This window comes from Oncorhynchus mykiss, chromosome 13 (assembly GCF_013265735.2).
Source record: "Oncorhynchus mykiss isolate Arlee chromosome 13, USDA_OmykA_1.1, whole genome shotgun sequence".
Taxonomy (NCBI): Eukaryota; Metazoa; Chordata; class Actinopteri; order Salmoniformes; family Salmonidae; genus Oncorhynchus; species Oncorhynchus mykiss.
In genome coordinates, this window is record NC_048577.1 from 27,957,479 (window position 1) to 27,982,544 (window position 25,066).

General features: G+C 40.8%; 1 protein-coding gene across 1 annotated transcript; it reads right to left on the reverse strand.

Moving 5' to 3' along the window:
- Positions 1-1,594: 1,594 nt before the first annotated feature.
- LOC118938248 (zinc finger protein OZF-like) lies at positions 1,595-8,668 on the reverse strand. The gene is made up of 2 exons (XM_036940695.1): positions 7,924-8,668; positions 1,595-5,330 (listed from the first exon to the last, which is right to left on the reverse strand). Exons 1-2 carry the CDS (start codon positions 8,408-8,410, stop codon positions 4,369-4,371), a joined length of 1,449 nt encoding a protein of 482 aa, XP_036796590.1. The 5' UTR covers positions 8,411-8,668; the 3' UTR covers positions 1,595-4,368.
- Positions 8,669-25,066: the final 16,398 nt, after the last annotated feature.

Below are 25,066 nucleotides of genomic sequence, written 5' to 3' on the forward strand. Positions count from 1 at the left end.
CACACTGACTCAACTCCAGCCACTTTAATAATGGGAATTGATGGGAAATGATGTAAAATATATCACTAGCCACTTTAAACAATGCTACCTAATATAATGTTTACATACCCTACATTATTCATCTCATATGTATATGTATATACTGTACTCTATATCATCTACTGCATCTTTATGTAATGCATGTATCACTAGCCACTTTAACTATGCCACTTTGTTTACATACTCATCTCATACCATCTACTGTATCTTGCCTATGCCGCTCTGTACCATCACTCATTCATATATCTTTATGTACATATTCTTTATCCCCTTACACTTGTGTCTATAAGGTAGTAGTTTTGGAATTGTTAGCTAGATTACTTGTTGGTTATTTCTGCATTGTCGGAACTAGAAGCACAAGCATTTTGCTACACTCGCATTAACATCTGCTAACCATGTGTATGTGACAAATAAAATTTGATTTGATTTGGTGCCGTGGCGGAGATCTTTGTGGGCTATACTCGGCCTTGTCTCAGGATGGTAAGTTGGTGGTTGAAGAAATCCCTCTAGTGGTGTAGGGGCTGTACTCTGGCAAAGTGGGTGGGGTTATATCCTTCCTGTTTGGCCCCGTCCGGGGGTATCATCGGTTGGGGCCACAGTATCTCCTGACCCCTCCTGTCTCAGCCTCCAGTATTTATGCTGCAGTAGTTTGTGTCTGGGGGCAGTTTGTTATATCTGGAGTACTTCTGTCTTATCCGGTGTCCTGTGTGAATTTAAGTATGCTCTAATTTTCCCTTTCTCTCGGAGGACCTGAGCCCTAGGACCATGCCTCAGGCCTACCTGGCATGATCACTCCTTGCTGTCCCCAGTCCACCTGGCTGTGCTGCTGCTCCAGTTTCAACTGTTCTGCCTGCAGTTATTCTATTTAGCTACACTTTGTAGTATATTTTTTCACTATAATAAATGTTTCTGATGCCACATCGCCCGTTTTCAAAGGGAGTTGCTGGTTTTTAGAGGCAGTCGCTTTTTAGCTTTTTGTCTGAAATTATTTTCTCAACTGCGATACCAACTCCAGTCAGCAGATGGCGGTGTGCGTCTTTCAGGTGATTCTGCCACTGTGACGTATAATCTAGTGGACGGGATGCTTCTTCAATATCAACAGCTAGTCAGCCACCGTGGTTCACTAACTTTATGGAAAAAGGTTTATTCAATAAATCTAGCAACTCCTCCCATACTGGGAAAATATAGAAATACACACTCAAGAGCCTCCTGACTGGGCCCTGTTTACACCTCCAAGGTGCCCCCCTCACACACACTCAGAGCCTATGAGGCTTTTCGAACTACTACACTTTGCGTGTTTCGCTCACCTCTTTTTAAAAAAACGAGGTTTGAGATGTGGTATCCACTCGGCTCGCTGCCTCTCAGATCAAAGGTGGGTCCATCTGCTCCATTCCCAAAGTGTGGTCTCCCTGAGATCCCAAGTTAGAGGGATCCCTGGTGCACCATTTACCCAGGTCGTCAGGAGTGGTCACCAAGTGAAGATAACCACATTTGGGGATGGTTAATTTCTTTCATATCAACTGAGACAAAATTCACACAAGTCAGAGCGATTCTTAAACTAAATCTTTATTCACTTAATAAGAGCAGGTTAATACAACGTACACATACAAAGTGAATCAATTGAGTGCTCTACGATAGTGATGGCTGGTTGTTGTATCACCCCCAGATGATTCGTTGAGAGACCCAAGTACAAAGGTCTGTTACAGCCAAGATACACCCCTTTCAACCTACATGACCAACAACAGATGTATAGAACGGGTCAGAAGGTTATGATTTGTATGAAAGACACTTCTAATACTACTAATTCTCAGCAGACAGTTTCTGCAGTAAAAACAGTACTCTTTGTGTAGAGACCAGGGTCTGGCCCTGAGGCCATTCCTCCCTGGTACCATATAGAACAGAAACATTAACTCATGCTCTGGAATGCGGTCTCGTTAGGTTTTATCACCCAAAAGACATTGTAAATCTCCTGTCAGTGTTTTCTCCCAGAGGCCCATCCTCAGTAGAACACAGACACAATAGTTATAAGAACCCTCTATTCTGTTGCATAAAACAACCATTTGATGCAATAAAAGTATAATAACATAATCTTGCAAATTTTACTCTCACAGTGTCCACTGAAAGTTGACTAGTAACAACAACTGGTACCTAAAAGACAAGCACCACGAGACCCACTAAATCTGCCCAAGAAGAGGAAAACAAAAGAAAAACCCACAACAAACTTAAAAACAGGAAGCCAAAACGGTAGCGCAACTAAAGGTGTTGATTTGTCACATCTATCAAGACAACTGGAGCACTGGGCCAGACACTCTTAAATAGAACCTGGACCAGCTCAGGTGAAACACCTTCCCACTAACGAGATGGACAAGCCAGCACAGTGTAACACATACTGACTAACGAGGTGACACCAATCAGTGCGTCCTACGTGCTAACGTCCAACCTCAAAACATAAATGTAAAAACCAAAGACTGTAACACCTTAAGAGAATGCTCACCACCAACAGAAAACAACTTCCGTTTCACATTATAATCAACTACAATGCTTCACCTTCTACAATATAAACATGGTGTCTACTGGCTGTCATCAATTAAAAAGCAGAAAGAAAAACTTTTTTCCCTCACTAGCTTCTAGAACTCTCGTCTTCCTAAAACTCACTAGCTTCTAGAACTCTCGTCCCCTTGGAACGAGCCCAAACAAAACTAATCTCCAATACGGAAAAACGTGCAGTCAAAATAATCCATGGTAACGCACTAGATAAACTCAAAACACAAATCTTTTTGACTGCCCACCCTTGAGACGATCAGCAACCAAGTTGTCCTTGTCACGGACATGTCTGATTTCAAGAGGAAACTCCTGCGATATCCGTATTAACTTTCCACCTCACTGCGGAGCTTCTCTCTCTTTTCAGGGTTCACTACATAGGCATGTTGTTGGATCGTGGCCCAGTCCCCAATGTCACGCTCTAGTACATTTGGGTTGAGACATCTGAGAATGAACCCTGATATTATAAAAGCAGGGTAACAATGTCAATATAATTTGCATGAATAACTATGATTACTAAATGTTACATAATTGTAAATATGAAATATCAAAAGCAAATGTACACCCCTTTGTTAATATGTATCGGCAATAATTAACTTGATGGTGAGGCATGGAATAACAAAACGTATCTTTTGTCAGGCTGAATGTTTGAAATATGAGGTGATTTGAGTCAGGCTTCTTCAGTAGTGGAATAAAGACCATTAGCACTTGAATGTTGTCAAATACTGGAGTGATGTCAGATTGTTAATACAATTGATTATAGACCAATTTATTATACTGCGTCCATGTGTATAGGCTGCAAGTATTTCGAAAATAAGTTGTTTTCATTGAAAAATATTATATATTTTATATATATTTTCTAACTTCTTTTTTTATAACTTCTTTTCAATTACATTTTGCTAGGTGGGATATCCCCAATGTCAAAACACAGTTTTAACATGTCCAAATCAATAACCAATATGCAGAAACAGTTTGTGATAAATTGAAAAGCTAAACATAAAATTTGCTATATACACAAACTACTGTCACAATAATCATATTATTATAAACGGCACCAAAAACGCTGTTGTTTTGACAAATAGCAATAAATCACTGATATCAACTGGGGGGGAAGGGGGGGGGGGGAATCAGGTTGTTCGTGCTGTTGAATCTAACACAACTAAACAAAACACATGGAAATGGGAGATATCTTTTACCTCACTGGTTAGAGGACAACCTGCAGAAGACAATCAGCTACATTTTGGAGTGATGCATTTAAATGTAGGGGTCACTAAACAAAGGAACACAACACTTATTTGTCATAAATCCTCGATATCATGTTGAAATCAAGTGTGCGACAGGAGGGAGATGAGGTTGCACATCCTGTTAAACGTGACTGACCAAAAACCACACAGAATCTGGGAATAATGTGTACATCCCTGGTTAGAGGACAATTTGTAGAAAACAGCTAGCTACATTTTGAAGTATTGCATTTTGATTTAAGTTGGTGGCCAATGTGGTGTGTGTAACACAACCCTATTTTTGTTAGTAACTTTTTGTTAAATCACATAAATAATACTCTTTCAATTCAGAGCCTGGATTTTCCCCCTGAGCCTAATATCCATATCATGTTGAAATCAATAGAACAGGGGACAAAAACGTTTAGGGTTCTACATTGTGACATCATTAAAACACTCCTACTACAATGTTAAAACATTCTACATTGTGATATCATTAAAACACTCCTTCTACAATGTTAAAACATTCTACACTGTGACATTATTTAATTGATATCATGAAATAACTCCTTCATGTATGTATTTTCTGATGTTTGATCAGTGATCTTTTATCAGAGTATCTCTTGTCACATTGATCACAGCAATGAGGTTTCTCTCCTGTGTGTGTTCTCTGGTGTACAATAAGATGGTTAGATGTAGTAAAACTCTTTCCACATTCATCACAGCTAAAAGGTTTATTTCCTGTGTGTGTTCTCTGGTGTGATACCAGGTTGCCTGACTGAGTAAACCTCTTCCCACATTGATCACAGCTATAAGGTTTCTCTCCTGTGTGTTTTCTCTGGTGTGATACAAGGTTGCCTGACTGAGTAAAACTCTTCCCACATTGATTACAGCTATAAGGTTTCTCTACTGTGTGTGTTCTCTGGTGTGATTTTAATTGTCCAGAGCGAACAAAACTCTTTCCACAGTCAGAGCAGCTAAAAGGTCTCTCTCCTGTGTGGATTTTCTGGTGAATTTTAATGTCTGCTGAGGAGGCGAATCTCTTCCCGCATTGTGCACAGATATAAGATTTCTCTCCTGTGTGTGTTCTCTGGTGTAATATCAGGCTGAATGACTGAGTAAAACTCTTCCCACATTGAATACAGCTATAAGGTTTCTCTCCTGTGTGTGTTCTCTGATGTAATATCAGGCTGGATGACTGAGTAAAACTCTTCCCACATTGAATACAGTTATAAGGTTTCTCTCCTGTGTGTGTTCTCTGGTGTTTAGTCAGCCCGCTAGAAGTAACATATCTCCTCCCACATTGATCACAACTATAAGGTTTCTCTCCTGTGTGTGTTCTCTGGTGTGATTTTAAACATCCTGAAGAAACAAAACACTTTCCACAGTCAGAGCAGTGGTGAGTTCTCTTCCCTGTGGGTCTCTGCAGGTGTTTCTTGGGGTGTTTTGATCTGGAGAGACTCTTCTCTGCCTTGTCAGCGTCATGAGGTTGTTGAGGCTCCCCAGAGGATCCATGATAGTCACGTCTCTCTCCTGTGTGAGCAACAAAGTCAGACAGACGGTTGAAGGCCCACAACAGCGGAAATTCACTGTAAAAGGTGATGCCAACAGCGAAGCCATGATGTTGTACAACAATTGACGTCTAAAGAATGTTACAATTATTTGACAATTGTCTTAAGACAGAAAGAATAGTAATATTTTGTCTTGTTTTCACATTAGTAGTAACATCGATGATTGTAGGCTAGAAATAAGTTATTCATGTTGTTGAAACTCTAAGCAGTGTGGCAGAAGACTTTTGGTCTCCAATACAGGCCCCTTTCTGTTTTTGCTAAAATTGCGGCAATTGGTTGTAGGCAATTGGTTTCTACAATTTGGTTGTAGAAACTCCTCCATGCTAAGGAAGAAATCACTATTTACCAATATCGATTTTAGTTGTATTCTGAATATTACAGCGCAATTTGTGTCTATATATGGAAAAATACACGTAAAAAATTGGTTGGCCAAGATTTATTTCAGTTGGGGACAGCACTAGAACATGATTTTGGGGCTCCCGAGTGGTGCAACGCTCTAAGGCACTGCATTTCAGTGCTTGAGGCGTCACTACAGACCCTGGGTCGAATCCAGGCTGTATCCCAACCGGCAGTGATTGGGAGTCCGATAGGGAGGCGCACAATTGGCCCGGCATAGTCCGGTTTTGGCCGGTGTAGGCCATCATCAATACAGGTAAGTACAGGTAAGTGGAGGACAGAGGAGCCTTTTAAAGAAGAAGTTACAGGTCTGTGAGAGCCAGAAATCTTGCTTGTTTGTAGGTGACCAAATACATATTTTCCCCCATAATTTGCAAATAAATTCATTAAAAATCCTTTTACTTTTTTGCCCCACTGTATTTGTAATGTGGTGCTTCTTGTTCACTGAGTGTAATTCATGCCAATGTAATTTTTTAAAGCTGTTAAGAATTTGTTCTAGTTAATTAAATAAAGGTTAAAAAAAATGTTTTTTATAAATAGTGTTTTATGATAAAGCATTTTCTACAAATCCGTCAAGGCACCAACTTTGAGAAGGTTCTAAAACAAAGGTTTCAAACCAATTCATGAATGTAATGGAATCTAGGTATGTTTCACCTTTAATGTAATTGAATCTAGGTATGTTTCACCTTTAATGTAATTGAATCTAGGTATGTTTCACCTTTAATGTAATTGAATCTAGGTATGTTTCATCTTTAATGTAATTGAATCTAGGTATGTTTCACCTTTAATGTAATTGAATCTAGGTATGTTTCACCTTTAATGTAATTGAATCTAGGTATGTTTCATCTTTAATGTAATTGAATCAAGGTATGTTTCACCTTTAATGTAATTGAATCTAGGTATGTTTCACCTTTAATGTAATTGAATCTAGGTATGTTTCACCTTTAATGTAATTGAATCTAGGTATGTTTCACCTTTAATGTAATTGAATCTAGGTATGTTTCACCTTTAATGTAATTGAATCTAGGTATGTTTCACCTTTAATGTAATTGAATCTAGGTATGTTTCACCTTTAATGTAATTGAATCTAGGTATGTTTCACCTTTAATGTAATTGAATCTAGGTATGTTTCACCTTTAATGTAATTGAAACAAGGTATGTTTTGCCTTTAATGTAAGGGCATGAAAAAAGAACTGGCTGAATATTATACAAGGACTTATCAATAGATCTAACAATTTCGCCTCCACCGGAAATCTACATTGGCAATTCTAGAATATACTACATAGCCTAGAAACCTGGTTAAACTATCATTATGGCATCATGGATGAATTCTAGAATATACTATATATCCTAGAAAATTGGTTAAACTATCATTATGACCTCATTGATGAATTCTAGAAAATACTATATAGCCTAGAAACCTGGTTAAACTATAATTATGACATCATGGATGGCCAGTCCTTGTATTCATAGTGTAGTGAATTCAGGGGGTAGCCCTGAGCTGAACTCAAACCTGGGTCCAGCGACTGTCAATCCAACACTTTATAACTGTTACACCAAGATGTCTGAACTTCTTGATGGGGTAGCTAGGTGTAGGGTTATGGTTGCTACAATAGATTTATCTATGAATTTGAGAGTGGTTACATTTCTCCAGCCCCCATCCCCCAGCTGTTTACCCAAACCAAGTCTCTGGGCAGCCATTTTGTTATTTTTTAAATCCTAGGTTGTCACTTTAAAAAAGCCATACAACAATCAATCTGCAGTTCAAACAATAACAAAGCTGTAATTCAAATGTAATTCCACCACTGTTTTGCTAATAAGATGATGGATGGGGCTGGAGAAATGTAACTACTCTCAAATTCATAGACAGACCTATGGATGACCATCCATGACATCAACATTATAGTTTTAACCATGTTTTGATGCAATGTTTATTTACATTGTTTCTAAACATTGGAGTAAAAAAGCGTATTTGGGGTTCTGATGGGGTTCAACAGTTGAACTAAGCTCATGGGTTATATTCTTCAAGAATCAATGGCTATAAATAAACACAATTAAAAAGTCTAAATATGGATGTAGCTATTGTATATTTCCCCTTTAACACCACACATCAGTTCAACAACTGCAGAGTTTGTGCCTGTTTTTAAAACAGTACTTACTGGTGTTAATCAGGGCACATTCATCGTTAGAACCATTCGATGCCTTAAGATGCCTTTGGGAAATCGGGCCCAGATATCCAGTTTCCTCCTCTTCTTCCTCCTTTTTCGATGTAATAGTAATCTCCTCCTCCTCCTCTTTCACTCCAAAAACGGCATCCTCTTCTTTTACTGTAACACCCTCCTCTTCTTTTACTGTAACATCCTCCTCTTTCTCTTCTTCTTTTACTGTAACATCCTCCTCTGTCTCCTCTTCTTTTACTGTAACATCCTCCTCCTCTTTCACTCTGAACGAGTCTTCCTCTTCTTTCACTGAAACGTCTTTCTCTTCTTTCACTGAAACGTCTTTCTCTTCTTCTTTCACGGTAACTACCTCACCCTCTACTTGTTTTTCTATTGTAACAGCCTCCTCTTCTTTGACGAGAGATTCTTTCTCCGTCCAGCAGACCCCCTCTTCTTTAGCAGGAGGAGAGTTGCTTAGTGAGCTCATGGTCGGAGATGTTAGCTAGCTAGGCTAATGCTAACTTAACCAGCCCGCTAGCTGACTAATAACAACAACACAGTAAATATGTAATTACATCGGATAACTAACTAGACGACAAAGGTGAGTTTAAAACACAGTGGCTAAAATACACGAAAGCGTCAATAGAGCTTTATTGGTTCGTCTATTTTGTCTTGCAAGCTACCGAGGTGGCTGACGAACTGTTGCTGCTGTTGAAAGAAGAGTTCCGTCCACTAGATGATACGTCACACCAACAGTACCGTAAATCCTCACACCGCCATCTGTTGACTGGAGTGGGTAACGCAGTTGAGTAAAATGAATATTTTATCTTTAATAACAAGTTAAAGTGTAGGAAGCATTCGTTTTTACTCACCAGTGTAACAATACAGTGTGGTTAAGAATTAGTACGCTAGTTGTAGTCACGATATGGTTACCTATAAGTACAAACAGTTATGTTTTTGCATTATTACATATTTATTAACTTATTTCCGGATATCATCTAAACTACCAACAATGCAGTATTTCTCAAGGTCATATGGATGATCAACTCTGTGCTACCGTGTTTGTATGCCAGTGTAACGGTGTAATGAAGTTACATTTTAAAAATAGATGTAACATTTATTTAACTAGGCACGTCAGTTAAGAATAAATTATTATTGACATTGACGGCCTACCCCTGCCAAACCCTAACCCAGACGATGTTGGGGCAATTGTGCGCTGCCCTATGCGACTCCAAATCACTGCTTGTTATGATACAGCCTGGATTTGAACCAGGTTCTGTTAAGGCGCCTCTAGCACTGAGATGCACTGACGTTAGACCATTGCTCGTGTGTTTACATTACACTCAGTGATAAAGGTATGGGATTCTGGGTAAACCACGGCAGATTTTTTGAAAATTTAGTTGTCCTGGAATAGAAATGTATAAAGTTGACATTACATCGTAAAATCCAAGTTTTAAATAATACATTAGCAATTTATGTTTTAGTAACTACTGTGGTTTGGCGTCAAATAAGCCACTCCTTATATGTTATTTGCTGAATCTCAGTTTTCCATCTGGATTTAATGCTGAAAATGCATCTTCTTTAGGAGTGCTATTGTTATCCTGTTGACTACTGATCATTCATCCACACTATGTGTCCGGTGAATGCAGGTAATTTATGACAAATGTATAAAGTATGTTTTATAAACTCGTGAACACCAGCCGGTTTATTATCCCGGTTTTGTTAGTTTAGGTGTATTATACTTCTTCACCACCAGATGGGGACATTTATTATTTATTTCCAGGTTAATTTGATATATTTTGATACTAAAATGGATGACAGTTTATTCTGATGTTGTGAATGAGACACATGGAAATAATGTATTTATTTTTATAATAGTACATTAGGAATGATTAGGAATTGTTAAATCCACTATACGATCACAATAACTTTGATAGACATTTCAACTGTTTTTTTTGTTAGTAGGGCAGATTTATGTAGAATTGCTGTGGGAGTGCTATTTATATCCCGTCACTACTGATCATTCATCCATACTGTGTGTGTCCCATCATTGCAGCTTTGGAGATAAATTAACTATCCATCCATTGCTCCTTCCTGTGTTGACTCACTGACTTGAGAGATGGGACCAGGAAGGTCACACTAGCTCGATATCTAGCTCAAGCTTGCAAAAGTAAAAAAAATAAAATAATAATAATAATGTTTTATTGAATATTATTAACATACAATATACTTGCAGTGAAGCCACTCAACAACTACATCACACCAGTCACCCAACAGATTCCCATTCAGAGCAACACACAGAAGCATCCAGGGTCATTGCCCTGCTCAAGGGCACATTGACCAATCTACCACCAGGACAAAAAACGTGAACCCGAACCCTCCAAGATCCCCAATAGCTGTCCCTCAACCATTCGAGACCCCTCCCACAGTCCCCCCTCAGGAAGAAAAAACAATGAATTCCATTCCCCACCCCCAAGAAACCTCCAATGCACGAACAACCAAGAGAATGAACTAAAGAGAAAAAAGGAAAAGACAGAAGAAAACAGCAAACAACAATGCAAAAAATAATAAAACAAAATAATACATTTAAAACAAAGGACATCAAGGAACTAAAATCATAACAGCAATGCCAACTGTATATGTTTGTGTGCATGTCTGGCACTATTACATGTATGTGTGTGTTCTTGTATGTGTTCATTTGAGTGAGTGTGTGTATATGCATGTGTACCAACACCTGCATGGCATCAGCCTCAGGCAAACCTATTTGCTGAAAGACCAAGTCCACATTATGGCAAGAACAGCTCAAATAAGCAAAAAGAGATGACAGTCCATCATTACTTTAACACATGAAGGTCAGTCAATGCGGAAACTTTCAAGACATTTGAAAGATTCTTCAAGTGCAAGTCGCAAAAACCATCAATGGCTATGATGAAGCTGGCTCTCATGAGGATTGCCACAGAAAATGAAGCCCCAGAGTTACCTCTGCTGCAGAAGAAAAGTTCATTAGAGTTAACTGCGAAGACAGCACAACTATGCCTATGAGATGGTTTGGGATGAATCGAAATGGAAGGAAATGCAGCCAACAAGTGCTCAGCATATGTGGGAACTCCTTCAAGAATGTTGGAAAAGCATTCCAGGTGAAACTGGTTGAGAGAATACAAAGAGTGTGCAAAGCTGTCATCAAGGCAAAGGGCGGCTACTTTGAAGAATTTCAAATATAAAATATATGTTGATTTGTTTAACACTTTTTTGGTTACTATATGATTCCATATGTGTTATTTAATAGTTGTCTTCACTATGATTCTACAATGTAGACAATAGATAAAAGAAAGAAAAAACATTGAATTTGTAGGTGTGTCCAAACAATTGATGTCCTTGCCGTGTCTGAATCCTGGCTCAGGAAGGCCACCAAAATTTTGGAGATTTCCATACCCAACTATAAAATTTTCCATCAAGATAGAACTGCCAAAGGGGGAGGAGTTGCCGTCTACTGCAGAGATAGCCTGCAAAGTAATGTCATACTTTCCAGGTCCTTAACCAAACAGTTCGAACTACTCATTTAAAAAATTACTCTCTCCAGAAATAAGTCTCTCACTGTTGCCGCCTGCTACCGACCCCCCTCAGCTCCCAGCTGTGCCCTGGACACCATTTGTGAATTGATCGCCCCCCATCTAGCTTCAGAGTTTGTTCTGTTAGGTGACCTAAACTGGGATATGCTTAACACCCCCGGCAGTCCTACAATCTAAGCTAGATGCCCTCAATCTCACACAAATCATCAAGGAACCCACCAGGTACAACCCTAAATCTGTAAACAAGGGCACCCTCATAGACGTCATCCTGACCAACTGGCCCTCCAAATACACCTCCGCTGTCTTCAACCAGGATCTCAGCGATCACTGCCCCATTGCCTGTATCCGCTAAGGATCCGCAGTCAAACGACCACCCCTCATCACTGTCAAACGCTCCCTAAAACACTTCTGTGAGCAGGCCTTTCTAATCGACCTGGCCCTGGTATCCTGGAAGGATATTGACCTCATCCCGTCAGTTGAGGATGCCTGGTCATTCTTTAAAAGTAACTTCCTCACCATTTTAGATAAGCATGCTCCGTTCAAAAAATGCAGAACTAAGAACAGATATACCCCTTGGTTCACTCCAGACCTGACTGCCCTCGACCAGCACAAAAACTTCCTATGGCGGACTGCAAAAGCATTGAATAGTCCCCGCGATATGCAACTGTTCAGGGAAGTCAGGAACCAATACACGCAATTTGCATCCTGTAGCTCTAACTCCAAAAAGTTCTGGGACACTGTAAAGTCCATGGAGAACAAGAGCACCTCCTCCTAGCTGCCCACTGCACTGAGGCTAGATAACACGGTCACCACCGATAAATCCATGATTATCGAAAACTTCAACAAGCATTTCTCAACGGCTGGCCATGCCTTCCTCCTGGCTACTCCAACCTCGGCCAACAGCTCCGCCCCCCCCCCCCCCCCCCCCCGCAGCAACTCGCCCAAGCCTCTCCAGGTTCTCCTTTACCCAAATCCAGATAGCAGATGTTCTGAAAGAGCTGCAAAACCTGGACCCGTACAAATCAGCTGGGCTTGACAATCTGGACCCTCTATTTCTGAAACTATCCGCCGCCATTTTCGCACCCCCTATTACCAACCTGTTCAACCTCTCTTTCATATCGTCTGAGATCCCCAAGGATTGGAAAGCTGCCGCAGTCATCCCCCTCTTCAAAGGGGGAGACGCCCTGGACCCAAACTGTTACAGACCTATATCCATCCTGCCCTGCCTATCTAAGGTCTTCGAAAGCCAAGTCAACAAACAGGTCACTGACCATCTCGAATCCCACCGTACCTTCTCCGCTGTGCAATCTGGTTTCCGAGCCGGTCACGGGTGCACTTCAGCCACGCTCAAGGTACTAAACGATATCATAACCGTCATCGATAAAAGACAGTACTGTGCAGCCGTCTTCATCGACCTTGCCAAGGCTTTCGACTCTGTCAATCACCATATTCTTATCGGCAGACTCAGTAGCCTCGGTTTTTCTAATGACTGCCTTGCCTGGTTCACCAACTACTTTGCAGACAGAGTTCAGTGTGTCAAATCGGAGGGCATGCTGTCCAGTCCTCTGGCAGTCTCTATGGGGGTGCCACAGGGTTCAATTCTCGGGCCGACTCTTTTCTCTGTATATATCAATGATGTTGCTCTTGCTGCGGGCGATTCCCTGATCCACCTCTACGCAGACGACACCATTCTGTATACTTCCGGCCCGTCCTTGGACACTGTGCTATCTAACCTCCAAACGAGCTTCAATGCCATACAACACTCCTTCCGTGGCCTCCAACTGCTCTTAAACGCTAGTAAAACCAAATGTATGCTCTTCAACCGATTGCTGCCTACACCTTCCTAGCATCACCACCGATTAATCGGAATGGCCGTTTTCATCACCACCCTGGATGGTTCCGACCTAGAATATGTGGACATCTATAAGTACCTAAGTGTCTGGCTAGACTGTAAACTCTCCTTACAGACTCATATCAAACATCTCCAATCCAAAATAAAATCTAGAATCGGCTTTTTATTTCGCAACAAAGCCTCCTTCATTCACGCCACCAAACTTACCCTAGTAAAACTGACTATCCTACCGATCCTCGACTTCGCCGATGTCATCTACAAAATGGCTTCTAATACTCTACTCAGCAAACTGGATGCAGTTTATCACAGTGCCATCCGCTTTGTTACTAAAGCACCTTATACCACCCACCACTGCGACCTGTATGCTCTAGTCGGCTGGCCCTCGCTACATATTCGTCACCAGACCCACTGGCTCCAGGTCATCTACAAGTCCATGCTAGGTAAAGCTCCGCCTTATCTCAGTTCACTGGTCACGATGGCAACACCCACCCGTAGCACACGCTCCAGCAGGTGTATCTCACTGATCATCCCTAAAGCCAACACCTCATTTGGCCGCCTTTCGTTCCAGTTCTCTGCTGCCTGTGACTGGAACGAATTGCAAAAATCGCTGAAGTTGGAGACTTTTATCTCCCTCACCAACTTCAAACATCTGCTATCTGAGCAGCTAAACGATCGCTGCAGCTGTACATAGCCTATCGGTAAATAGCCCACCCAATTTTACCTACCTCATCCCCATACTGTTTATATTTATTTACTTTTCTGCTCTTTTGCACACCAATATCTCTACCTGTACATGACCATCTGATCATTTATCACTCCAGTGTTAATCTGCAAAATTGTAATTATTCGCCTACCTCCTCATGCCTTTTGCACACAATGTATATAGACTCTCTTTTTTTTCTACTGTGTTATTGACTTGTTAATTGTTCACTCCATGTGTAACTCTTTGTTGTTGTCTGTTCACACTGCTATGCTTTATCTTGGCCAGGTCGCAGTTGCAAATGAGAACTTGTTCTCAACTAGCCTACCTGGTTAAATAAAGGTGAAATATATATTTTTTTAAATAAAAAAATTGACCAGTACTGAATATGCATTGTGAAGGAGAACTGATCCTAGATCTGTACAAAGGCATAACATCTACAGCAGGAACAACTGTCTGAGTTAAAAAGGCCCAGCTGGATTGAATTGAGCCATTTAAAATGACATATTTGAATGTAAAATGATTTGTTCTGTTTGTCAATACAAGACAAGGTCTGTAGAGGCTTGGCATATTAGTGGTAGATTTGGGGGAGAATTTGACATGTCAGTTGGAAAAGTGATAGATTTATGGGGGACCCTTGTCACTACAGGCAATGAGTGAGCAGCTTCCCTTCCCCCACATCTCAGGCAGTTCTGTTACTCACAACACTTCCCCTGCTTTCATCAACAATGGAGTAGCCCACTGAACTAAAGCCTTGCAATTTCATATCTGGGGTATTTTTTTTACCCCTGCCAGCATTGTGAATGGCAGTGACATACTAGACCATGGCAGTAAATCTAATACTTAAAGGATGTAAAGGTAAAGGAGGTAGTTGCTCTAGTTGCTCTATACCTATACCCTGTCATCCACCTGTTCTACAAGAGGTAAAGGAGGTAGTCTAGTTGCTCTATATCTATACCCTGTCATCCACCTGTTCTACAAGAGGTAAAGGAGGTAGTCTAGTTGCTCTATACCTATACCCTGTCATCCACCTGTTCTACAAGCGGTAAAGGAGGTAGTCTAGTTGCTCTATATCTATTCCCTGTCATCCACCTGTTCTACAAGAGGTAAAGGAGGTAGTCTAGTTGCTCTATATCTATACCCTTTCATCCACCTGTTCTACAAGAGGTAAAGGAGGTAGTCTAGTTGCTCTATATCTATACCCTGTCATCTACCTGTTCTAGTGCAGTTGTATCTCCCCCCCCCTGTCTGGTTCTAAATGGGTCCTCCTACTCTGACATGTTGTATCTGTCTTCTTCCCCCCCTGTCTGGTTCTAAATGGGTCCTCCTACTCTGACATGTTGTATCTGTCTCCTTCCACCCCTGTCTCGTTCTAAATGGGTCCTCCTACTCTGACATGTTGTATCTGGACCCCCCTCTGTCTGTCTCTGGAGGTTTGGCCCTATAGAGTACAACGGTCCGTTCATGGATTCCTATGTAGAGAGGTTCATCCTGAGAGTCATCACCCCACTGACCTACCTACCATCACGAGCCACACTACAAGACTTCCTGTCTTATCATGAGGTATGATGGGGGGGGGGGGGGGGAGTTTGATGCTGAAGGGAATAAGACTAAAGGCAGAGCAGAGAAACAAGGAGATAAGAGGAAATGTGTGTTATGCTTTGGGTGTTATTTTCTGTTGAAAGACAAGAGTTCTATGTAACAAGGAGTGACAATATCTCAAATGGAACCCTGTTCACTTTATCGTGCGCTACAGGGCTATGGTTAACAGTAGGACACCTATATAGGGAACCAGGTGCCATTTGGGAGTGGTCCACTAGGTGTGGTGTACCTGTGGGTCAGGTGTAGTGTACGGTATGGTGGATGGAGGGTGTTATGTTGTCGAGGAGCTGTTTAGCCAGTTTCTTGTTTAATCCTTTCTGTAGTGCCTCTGTCTGTCACAACAGAGAGCCTGGTTTGTTTTGCTAGCAGGGTTTAGCCTGTAGATATTACCTAGATAAAAGTGAGTCTTTCTGACATGGCTGACTGCTTCTACTGTTCTATGACCTGTGATGTCACAGTACCTTTCCCATAATGCCCAGGTTGAACAGAAATCCTGTTTGGAGGATTCACAGAATCAGGAGGGAATAAACAGGAAATCCAGAATCCTCTAACCAAGGTTTCTGGAAAACCTTTGAATTTTGAGGAAGTTACCGGATTTTTGCAACCCAAGTCACGTGTTTCATTTCTGTTGTCTGTTCTCCTCTCCTGCCTCCCAGCCGGGGTAGTGGGTTATTTCCAGTTCAACTCTTCTCCTCAGCCTCCCGGCTACATCACATACCTCTCCTCAGCTCTGCAGGCCTTAAAGAGAGGTAAGCTAACTGCTACATGCTAACTCCCTAAAGCCCCGAAGAGAGGTAAGCTAACCTCTACATGCTAACTCCCTAAAGCCCTGAAGAGAGGTAAGCTAAATGCTACATGCTAACTGGCTAACTCCCTAAAGCCCTGAAGAGAGGTAAGCTAACCGCTACATGCTAACTGTCTAACCCCCTAAAGCCCTGAAGAGAGTTAAGCTGACCGCTACATGCTAACTGGCTAACTCCCTAAAGCCCTGAAGAGGTGTTTTTAGTCATGCATGAAAGGTCTGGGGTGGTTCTGTGGTTATAAGTTACTGACCTTGGAATACATTTCTGGCCATGCTGGCAGGGTCTGAATCAAGCCTAATGTCCACCTGGCACACTGACAGGGTTTGAATCAAACCCAATGTCCACCTGGCACACTGACAGGGTCTGAATCCAACTCAATGTCTACCTGGCACACTGACAGGGTCTGAATCAACCCAATGTCCACCTAGACCACTCTGGGCTAAACTTTACTGTCTCTTTCCATGAAACATGGATGCCAAATTAGAGTGCTTGGGAACCTAACAAGTCTTCAGGCAAAGTTACTCATCAAACCACCTCTATTAGACTTCACCTCTTTGTACCTCATCTCAGTGAGTTTAGGTTGGGAAACCGTGGAGGAGAGGGCTTTGGACCTCATCTCGGTGAGTTTAGGTTGGGAAACCGTGGAGGAGAGGGCTTTGGACCTCATCTCAGTGAGTTTAGGTTGGGAAACCGTGGAGGAGAGTGCTTTGGACCATATCTTAGTGAGTTTAGGTTGGGGAAACCACAGAGGAGAGGGCTTTGGACCTCATCTCAGTGAGTTTAGGTTGGGGAAACAGTGGAGGAGAGGGCTTTGGACCTCATCTCAGTGAGTTTAGGTTGGGAAACCGTGGAGGAGAGGGCTTTGGACCTAGTTCATGGCATTGAGGAGGAGAGAGCAGCTGTAACACAGTACCTGGTCTAATTCAAAGGGACAAGGGGGACACTAAGAGGGGTAATTTTTTATTGCAATATGTTCAAGTCAAATCAAGCTTTATTTATACAGCACATTTCAGACATGGATGCAACACAATGGCTTCACAGGTTATAAACATAAAATTAAAATAATTAAATTAAACAAATATATAAACATATTTAGTACACAACAAAAATGATAAACTGAAGAATAACAACTGAAAGACTGATGAGCATCCTAAGGAAATGTCATTGATTAAAATATTAATAATTGGATGCAATTTCCAACCCAAAATATAAGCTTGTTTTATAGGAGGGGCTCTGAAAAACACTATGGCACCTGAAAGACACCCACCATGAGACCCACTAACTCTGCCCAAGAAGAGGCAAACAAAAGAAAAACCCACACCAAATTTAAAGACAGGAAGCAAACCAAAAAGGTGGAGCAACTAAAAGGTGTTGACTCTCCACATCTATCAAGACAACTGGAGCACTGGGCCAGACACTCTTAAATAGAACCTGGACCAGCTCAGTTGAAACACCTTCCCACTAACAAGATGGACAAGCCAGCACAGGTGTAACACATACTGACTAACGAGGTGACACCAATATGTGTACCCAAGACACATTTCAGTTGAATGCATTCAGTTGTACAATCAATCAATCAATCAAATGTATTTATAAAGCCCTTCTTACATTAGCTGATGTCACAGAGTGCTGTATAGAAACCCAGCCTAAAACCCCAAAGAACAAGCAATGCAGGTGTAGAAGCACGGTGGCTAGAAAAAACTCCCTAGAAAGGCCAAAACCTAGGAAGAAACCTAGAGAGGAACCAGGTTATGAGGGGTGGCCAGTCCTCTTCTGGCTGTGCCGGGTGGAGATTATAACAGAACATGGCCAAGATGTTCAAATTTTCATAGATGACCAGCATGGTCAAATAATAATAATCACAGTGGTGTAACAGGTCAGCACCTCAGGAGTAAATGTCAGTTGGCTTTTCATAGGTGATCATTCAGAGTATCTCTATAACTTCCATTTCACATAATCATCTACAATGCTTCACCTTCTACAATATAAACATGGTGTCTACTGGCTCTCAACAATTAAAAACACATATTTCTAAATAATAATATACAATCGGAATATTTTTTTCTCCGTTTCCTTTTTATAGAATCCTAAAACTCAGCTTCTAGAACTCTCGTCTTCCTAAAACTCACTAGCTTCTAGAACTCTCGTCCCCTTGGAACGAGCCCAAACAAAACTCATCTCCAATACGGAAAAGCATGCAGTCAAAATAAATTGTGATCCATGGTAACGCACTGGCTAAACGCAAAACACAAATATTTTTGACTGCCCACCCTTGAGACAATCAGCAACCAAGTTGTCCTTACCACAGACATGTCTGATTTCAAGAGGAAACTCCTGCGATATTCCTAGTAACTTTCCACCTCACTGCGGAGCTTCTCTCTCTTTTCAGGGTTCACAAGATAGGCATATTGTTGGATATAAAAGCAGGGTAACAATGTCAATATAATTTTACCCAAAAATGTAAAGTTGGTTGCTTGAATAACTATGATTACTAAATGTTACATAATTGTACATTTGAAATATCAAAAGCAAATGTACGCCCCTTTGTTAATATGTAGTGGCAATAATGAACTGAAGGGTGAGGCATGAAATAATATAACGTATCTTTTGTCAGGCTGGATGTTTGAAATATGAGGTGATTTGAGTCATGCTTCTTCAGTAGTGGAATAAAGACAATTAGCACTTGAATGTTGTCAAGAACTACTGGAGTGATGTTAGATTGTTAATCAAATTGATTATAGGTGTATAAGCTGCAAGTACGTTGAAATTACAACCCAAAAATACATCTTTTCAACTTTCCCTTTCAACTACAACCGAACATATATTGGACGTCGGGCATAGTCTTATTTCCAACGTCTTTTGAATGACATTTTGCTAAGTGGGAATAGCGCAATGTCAAAACACAGTTTTAACGTGTCCAAATCAATAACCAATATGCAGAAACAGTTTGGGATATATTGAAAACCTAAACATTTTGGAGTGTTTCATTGTCATTCCAGTGGGTCACCAATGTGGTAAGTGTAACACAACTCTTTTCTGTTAGTCACTTTTTGTTCAATCAATAAATAGTAAACTCTTTCAATTCAGAGCCTGGATTGTTTCCCTGAGGCTAAAATCAATTGAACAGGGGGCAAACATGTAGAGTTCTACATTGACATTCATTAAAATACTACTGATATAATGTTAAAATAATCTACATTGTGACATTATTAAATTGATATCATGAAACAACTCCTTCATGTATGAATTTTCTGATGTTTGATCAGAGATCTTTTACTAGAGTATCTCTTCCCACATTGATCACAGCTATAAGATTTCTCTCCTTTGTGTATTCTCTGGTGTATTGTAATGCCTGATGAGGTGAATCTCTTCCCACAGTCAGAGCAGCAGTTAGATTTCTTCCCTGTGGGTCTCTGCTTGTGTTTCTTATGTTCTGATCTGGAGGGATCAGAAGGCTCCACAGAGGATCCACGATTGTCCAGTCTCTCATCTGTGTGAACGACAAAGTCAGACAGATGGTTAAAGACCCACAACAGCAGAAATCCACTGTTTATTTGAGGTAAAAGGTGATGCCCAGAGCATACCCATGAAGTTGTACAACAACAGTAATTATAGTCATAAAGTTACACTCCCTTTCAGTCAGTCAACTTCGGTACAACATACTATGGGGAAATACAATCATTCCCCAACCGACCAAAACGGATACTAAATGACCTGACCCCGCAAGATGCGTCAGTTTTGTCAATGTATTCATTGTCTTTGTTTCAAACACTCCTGTCAATGTTGAGTAAGGACACACACCTGATTACGCATATAGCAGTAGGACTAGTCTATCTGGCCTGCACACAAATGTAGGTCTATAAATGTGTCCATTTGGGGATGCCTGATAGTATTTCTGATTGTCTTAAAGCTCCACCACTAATGAGAGGTGGAGCTTCTCAAAGTAACTTTTCTTCACCTCCAAACAGCAAGTAAACAAAGTCTAATCAAAATCAATTGCGAATGACAATAGTTCCTCAAAGTATTTTATAAAATATTTCCAGCTCTCGCCCTTTCGATAACCACTCGGCATAAAAGGGAAATATGTAACGCTCTGATCCAGTGGAAATGTCATAAAATACCTGATTACTTCTTATTCTTTGCACAAATAGCCAACAGCTGTGTCTGTCCCGAACTCACTGGCGCAGGAAACTCTGACGGCCCAGAATATTTTATACAATGTTGCAAGCTCCCTATCACAAGTTTTGGGCCAACCCAGTTGATTGTATCAACTATATTTCAAGTTCGTTGTAGACAGGCCATGTGCAGCAAATGTGATTTATGGGAGCGGTGTCTGCAACATAAATATATATATATATATATATATATACATGTGTTTTATGACAAAACGTTTTTTACAAATCCGTCAAGAAACTAACTTAGACTTTACTGAAATTACACGCCCCTAACCAACAGTGCAGTTCAAGAAGAAGAAAACGTTTAACAAGTAGACTAACATAAAAAGCAATAACAAAAGTAACACAATGAGAATAACAATAACGAGGCTATATACAGGGGCACCGGTACCGAGTCAGTGTGCGGGGGTACAGGCTAGTTGAGGTAATCTGTACATGGGGGCGTAGTGACTATGCATAGGTAACAAACAACCAGCAAGTAGTAGCAGTGCACAAAAGGGAGGGGGGTGGGGAGGTCAATGTAAATTGTCCGGTGGTGATTTTATGAATTGTTCAGCAGTCTTATGGCTTGGGGGTAGAAGCTGTTGAGGAGGCTTTTGGTCCTAGACTCAGTCCAGTTGATGGCGGTAATGCACCTTAAAGTTGGTTGCCAACCGCCATATAAAGTCCAAAGAAAAAGAAGCCTGAAGGAAGGAGAAATTACAAGATACTAATTTGGTTTACCTTTTCGGGCATCATGACTGGTTACCTATTTTGATGTGATGTGAAAGTATTATTTGAAATGCTTTTGATGTGATTTGAAAATATTGTGCGAAATTATTTGGATGTGATATGAAAATACCGCGATTTATGTTCCTAGGAACGTATCGCAATTGAGAATCGATTCACATTTAGGTGGATTATTTTACTATTTTACCTGCCAGAGCCAGTCTACCTCTGAAAATAACATACAGTCCTTGGACCTTGAGGAGTAACGGCGGCAGCAATCAGCAGTAGACAATAACAAAGCGAACTCCCTGCCCATTTCGGTAAAAAGCTGAGGGATGAGGCTGGAGAAATGCAACCATCCATGACATCAACATTATAGTTTTAACCATGTTTTGAGGATATACAGTGTTTGTTTATATTTAATGACAAACACGGCGACTAATATACACCAAAAACAATGTAAAGAGCGTGAATGTTGTAGCTATGTTTGCTAGAAAGCTACCGAGGTGTCTGACTAGCTGTTGTTGTTGAAGGAGCGCCTGGTCCACTAGAATATACTTCACACTGGCAGCGTCGCCGGAACCTAAAAGACGCACATCGCCATCTGCTGACTGGAGTGGGCAACACAGTTGAGGAACCCAAAGTTTATTTTTCATTTATTTCATTAAAGTTTAATATTATATTAAGTCGTTCAAAGAGAAGCATGTGTTGATTGATTCGTTTTTAATGAGTGAGAATTTAAAACAAACTTTACACCCACTACATATTTGCATTGAACCATAATTCTGACATGCATCATTTTGACCCCAGAGGCATATATTTTATTGTAGCCAAAATGTGGTTTATTCAATTCTTCAAATTTTTCATGACTTTGTCAATCAACTGATTCTTATTAAATCTAAATCATGGTTTAGTGTTTCTGTATCAAAATGGACTTTTAACAAATTCAAATCATTTGGAGTCATTGTGACCCCAGGCAAAAGCACCTTTGATAAATAGGACATTTATTTCAAATCCAAATCAAATCACATTTTATTGGTCACATACACATGTTTAGCAGAAATTTGATTTTTCTATACCACGTATCACGTGACTTTGTACAAAACTGCCAATGGTAGAAACGTCAGCCAGCGGTAGAATACTCTGCCAGCGGTATACAGTGCATTCGGAAAGTATTCAGACCCCTTCACTTTTTCCACGTTGTTACGTTACAGCCTTATACTAAAATTGAAAATGTTTCCCCCCTCATCAATCTACACACAATACCCCATAATGACATCACAATACCCCATAATGACATCACAAACCAAAAACAGGTTTTTTTTAAAAAAAGGAGCGTATCCTTAAGAGGTTTAAATCATTGCTACATAAAGGCCTGATTGGTGGAGTGCTGCAGAGATGGTTTCCTTCTGGAAGGTTCCCCCATCTCCACAGAGGAGCTCTGGAGCTCTATCAGAGTGACCATTGGGTTCTTGGTCACCTCCATGATGAAGGCCCTTCTCCCCCAATTGCTCAGTTTGGCCAGGTGGCCAGCTCTAGGAAGAGTCCTTGGTGGTTCCAAACTTCTTCCATTAAAGAATGATGGGGGTGTTGAAGGAATTCTAAATTCCTCTGTTTTAATTCCCAATCAAAATTAAACACTCTGTCAATGCATAAGGGTTTGTAAGACCCTTATTTTATAAGAATGGACAGAGCCCCGGTCTTAAAAGTCAAGTAACAGCCTTTATCAAGAGAGTACTGAGTTCATACACATTTTACCACAGGTTATAAACTGAAAATGACGTCAGCGTTTTCTAAATGTTCCGTCTCTTCTTGACACTTGTAGAAAGGCCCTATAGTTCTCAAGCCTTCCCTCCTCGCCTAGAGCCAAGGTCAGTCAGTGTAGATAAGCATTCTAGACAGTCTGGAGATGGTCTGTTCCTTTGTACAAATGAATGAACTGTCATTGTACTAAACTCCCGACTACATTCACTACATTATATTCAATAATGGGAGCAAGAGAGAAAATTCATACATGTACAGTAGCATAATTGTATTCTGATTAGTACATCCCGATTGAAATGTATACATAATTAGTCATTATAGATAAAAATACCCTTAACATATCCACCCTTTGATTAAATATTATACATCCAATCGCACATGTAGTTATATTGTAATATTAAAAAGCCTATTTCTATTTTTATTAGAGATATTTCTTGTCATCAAAACATCACCTAAACATAACCCCATACTTGCATTCGTTTCTCAGGCCTACATCAGAATCATAACTCTTCTTATCAGGATTTTCGTTACAATCTTCATAAAAAAACAGTCTAATATTGAAACAGGATACAACCTAGCCTCCCTAAACATCAAAAATGGTCTCTTCAAACAAATTCCCCGCAACTGAAGGATCCAGATTCGTCCACTTGTCCTGTAGACATACAATCAGCACTCTGCGGGTCTGAACCTGGAATCCCCTGGTACCTCACCATCTATTGTCATCGATTTCTCCAGAGTCCTGGAAATAAGGCCTCATACACAGGGAATTAGACAACAGCCCCTTAAAACTAAAACAGTCACACAGGTGAATGCAGCCCACAATACAGTGATCATAATATTTTTTCCCATTTTCTGAACACACTATCAAACCCAATTAGTCAGAGAAGTATCCACCCCAGAGTTTTCTGCCAAACCGTTCTCCAGGGTGGTCAAACCAGCTGAGGCTTCGGGCACTGATTCGTCCGGAGCTGTGTTATTTGGGATGTAAGCACAAACATGTTCCTGATAATCACGCATACTTCTCCCTTTTCAGCCAATAACATATCTAATGCAATTCTATTCTGCCAAGCCATCAGAAAAAGGGAAAAGGGATAGTTGATTACTGGGGTTTTGCATTTGCACAGGCATAACATTCTTCTTTAGCTACTGATCTGGCCGTATATTGAATCCATTCCAACCATAAGTTGAAATCCCCAAACCCAGTCTCCACCTCTATAACTTCTTTAAGGTCTTTGGTCTGAACTATTCGTACTGGTCATTTACCCTGGATTATTACACTAGGAGTAGCCGTTGTGTTAGAGAGATTGGTTGAACTTCGGTCAATAATATTCTCCTTATCAACTCTAACTTCTGCCCTCTGGAACGGTACCATAGTATCAGTTGAAAACTGGTCGAAGCCTACATACCATAACCCGAGATCCTGGGTATTGACTGCCTTAATGTTAATTCGCACCTTTATTCAATACTTCCTCTGCTCGGGAACACTGTCCGAAACCCTTACTATACCCCATCTGGTCCCATACTGGGTGAGTGGATTCATATAGCCCTCTCTCTCCAAATGAGCTATGACCTGTGTCCACGATCAATATGGGAACCTGCACCGATATATGCCATAATGGCTCAGAGTCCTAGACTGCCATGTAGTTAGAGACTCCATTTTGGTCTACATAAAACTCCATTGAGAGATCCTTCCCAACCTCTACTCTAACTTCCTGTCTACCCAGATCTAGGGATCTCTTATGCTTATTTTGGAACAAAATCCTCATCGTCTAAACCATTGGTCAAATTACCACTCTCCGCATACTCAAGTAGGACGTGCTGTATCAGGAATATGGCACCCACGATAAGACAGCTCAGACGAACAGCTTCCATGTGAAGCCCCACCCTCTCCCCGAGAACACATCACTTAGCAAGAGCCAGACACACCTTCACTTCTATGAACAAAAACAGGGATGAAAAGACAGGAAGGA

Bases quoted from the DNA above. Each gene is read 5' to 3' on its own strand.
- LOC118938248 (XM_036940695.1), bottom strand. From the start codon at position 8,410: ATGAGCTCACTAAGCAACTCTCCTCCTGCTAAAGAAGAGGGGGTCTGC. The intron at 5,331-7,923 runs GTAAGTACTGTT...TTGCTCACACAG, and splicing joins ATGTGCCCTGATTAACACCA to GAGAGAGACGTGACTATCAT.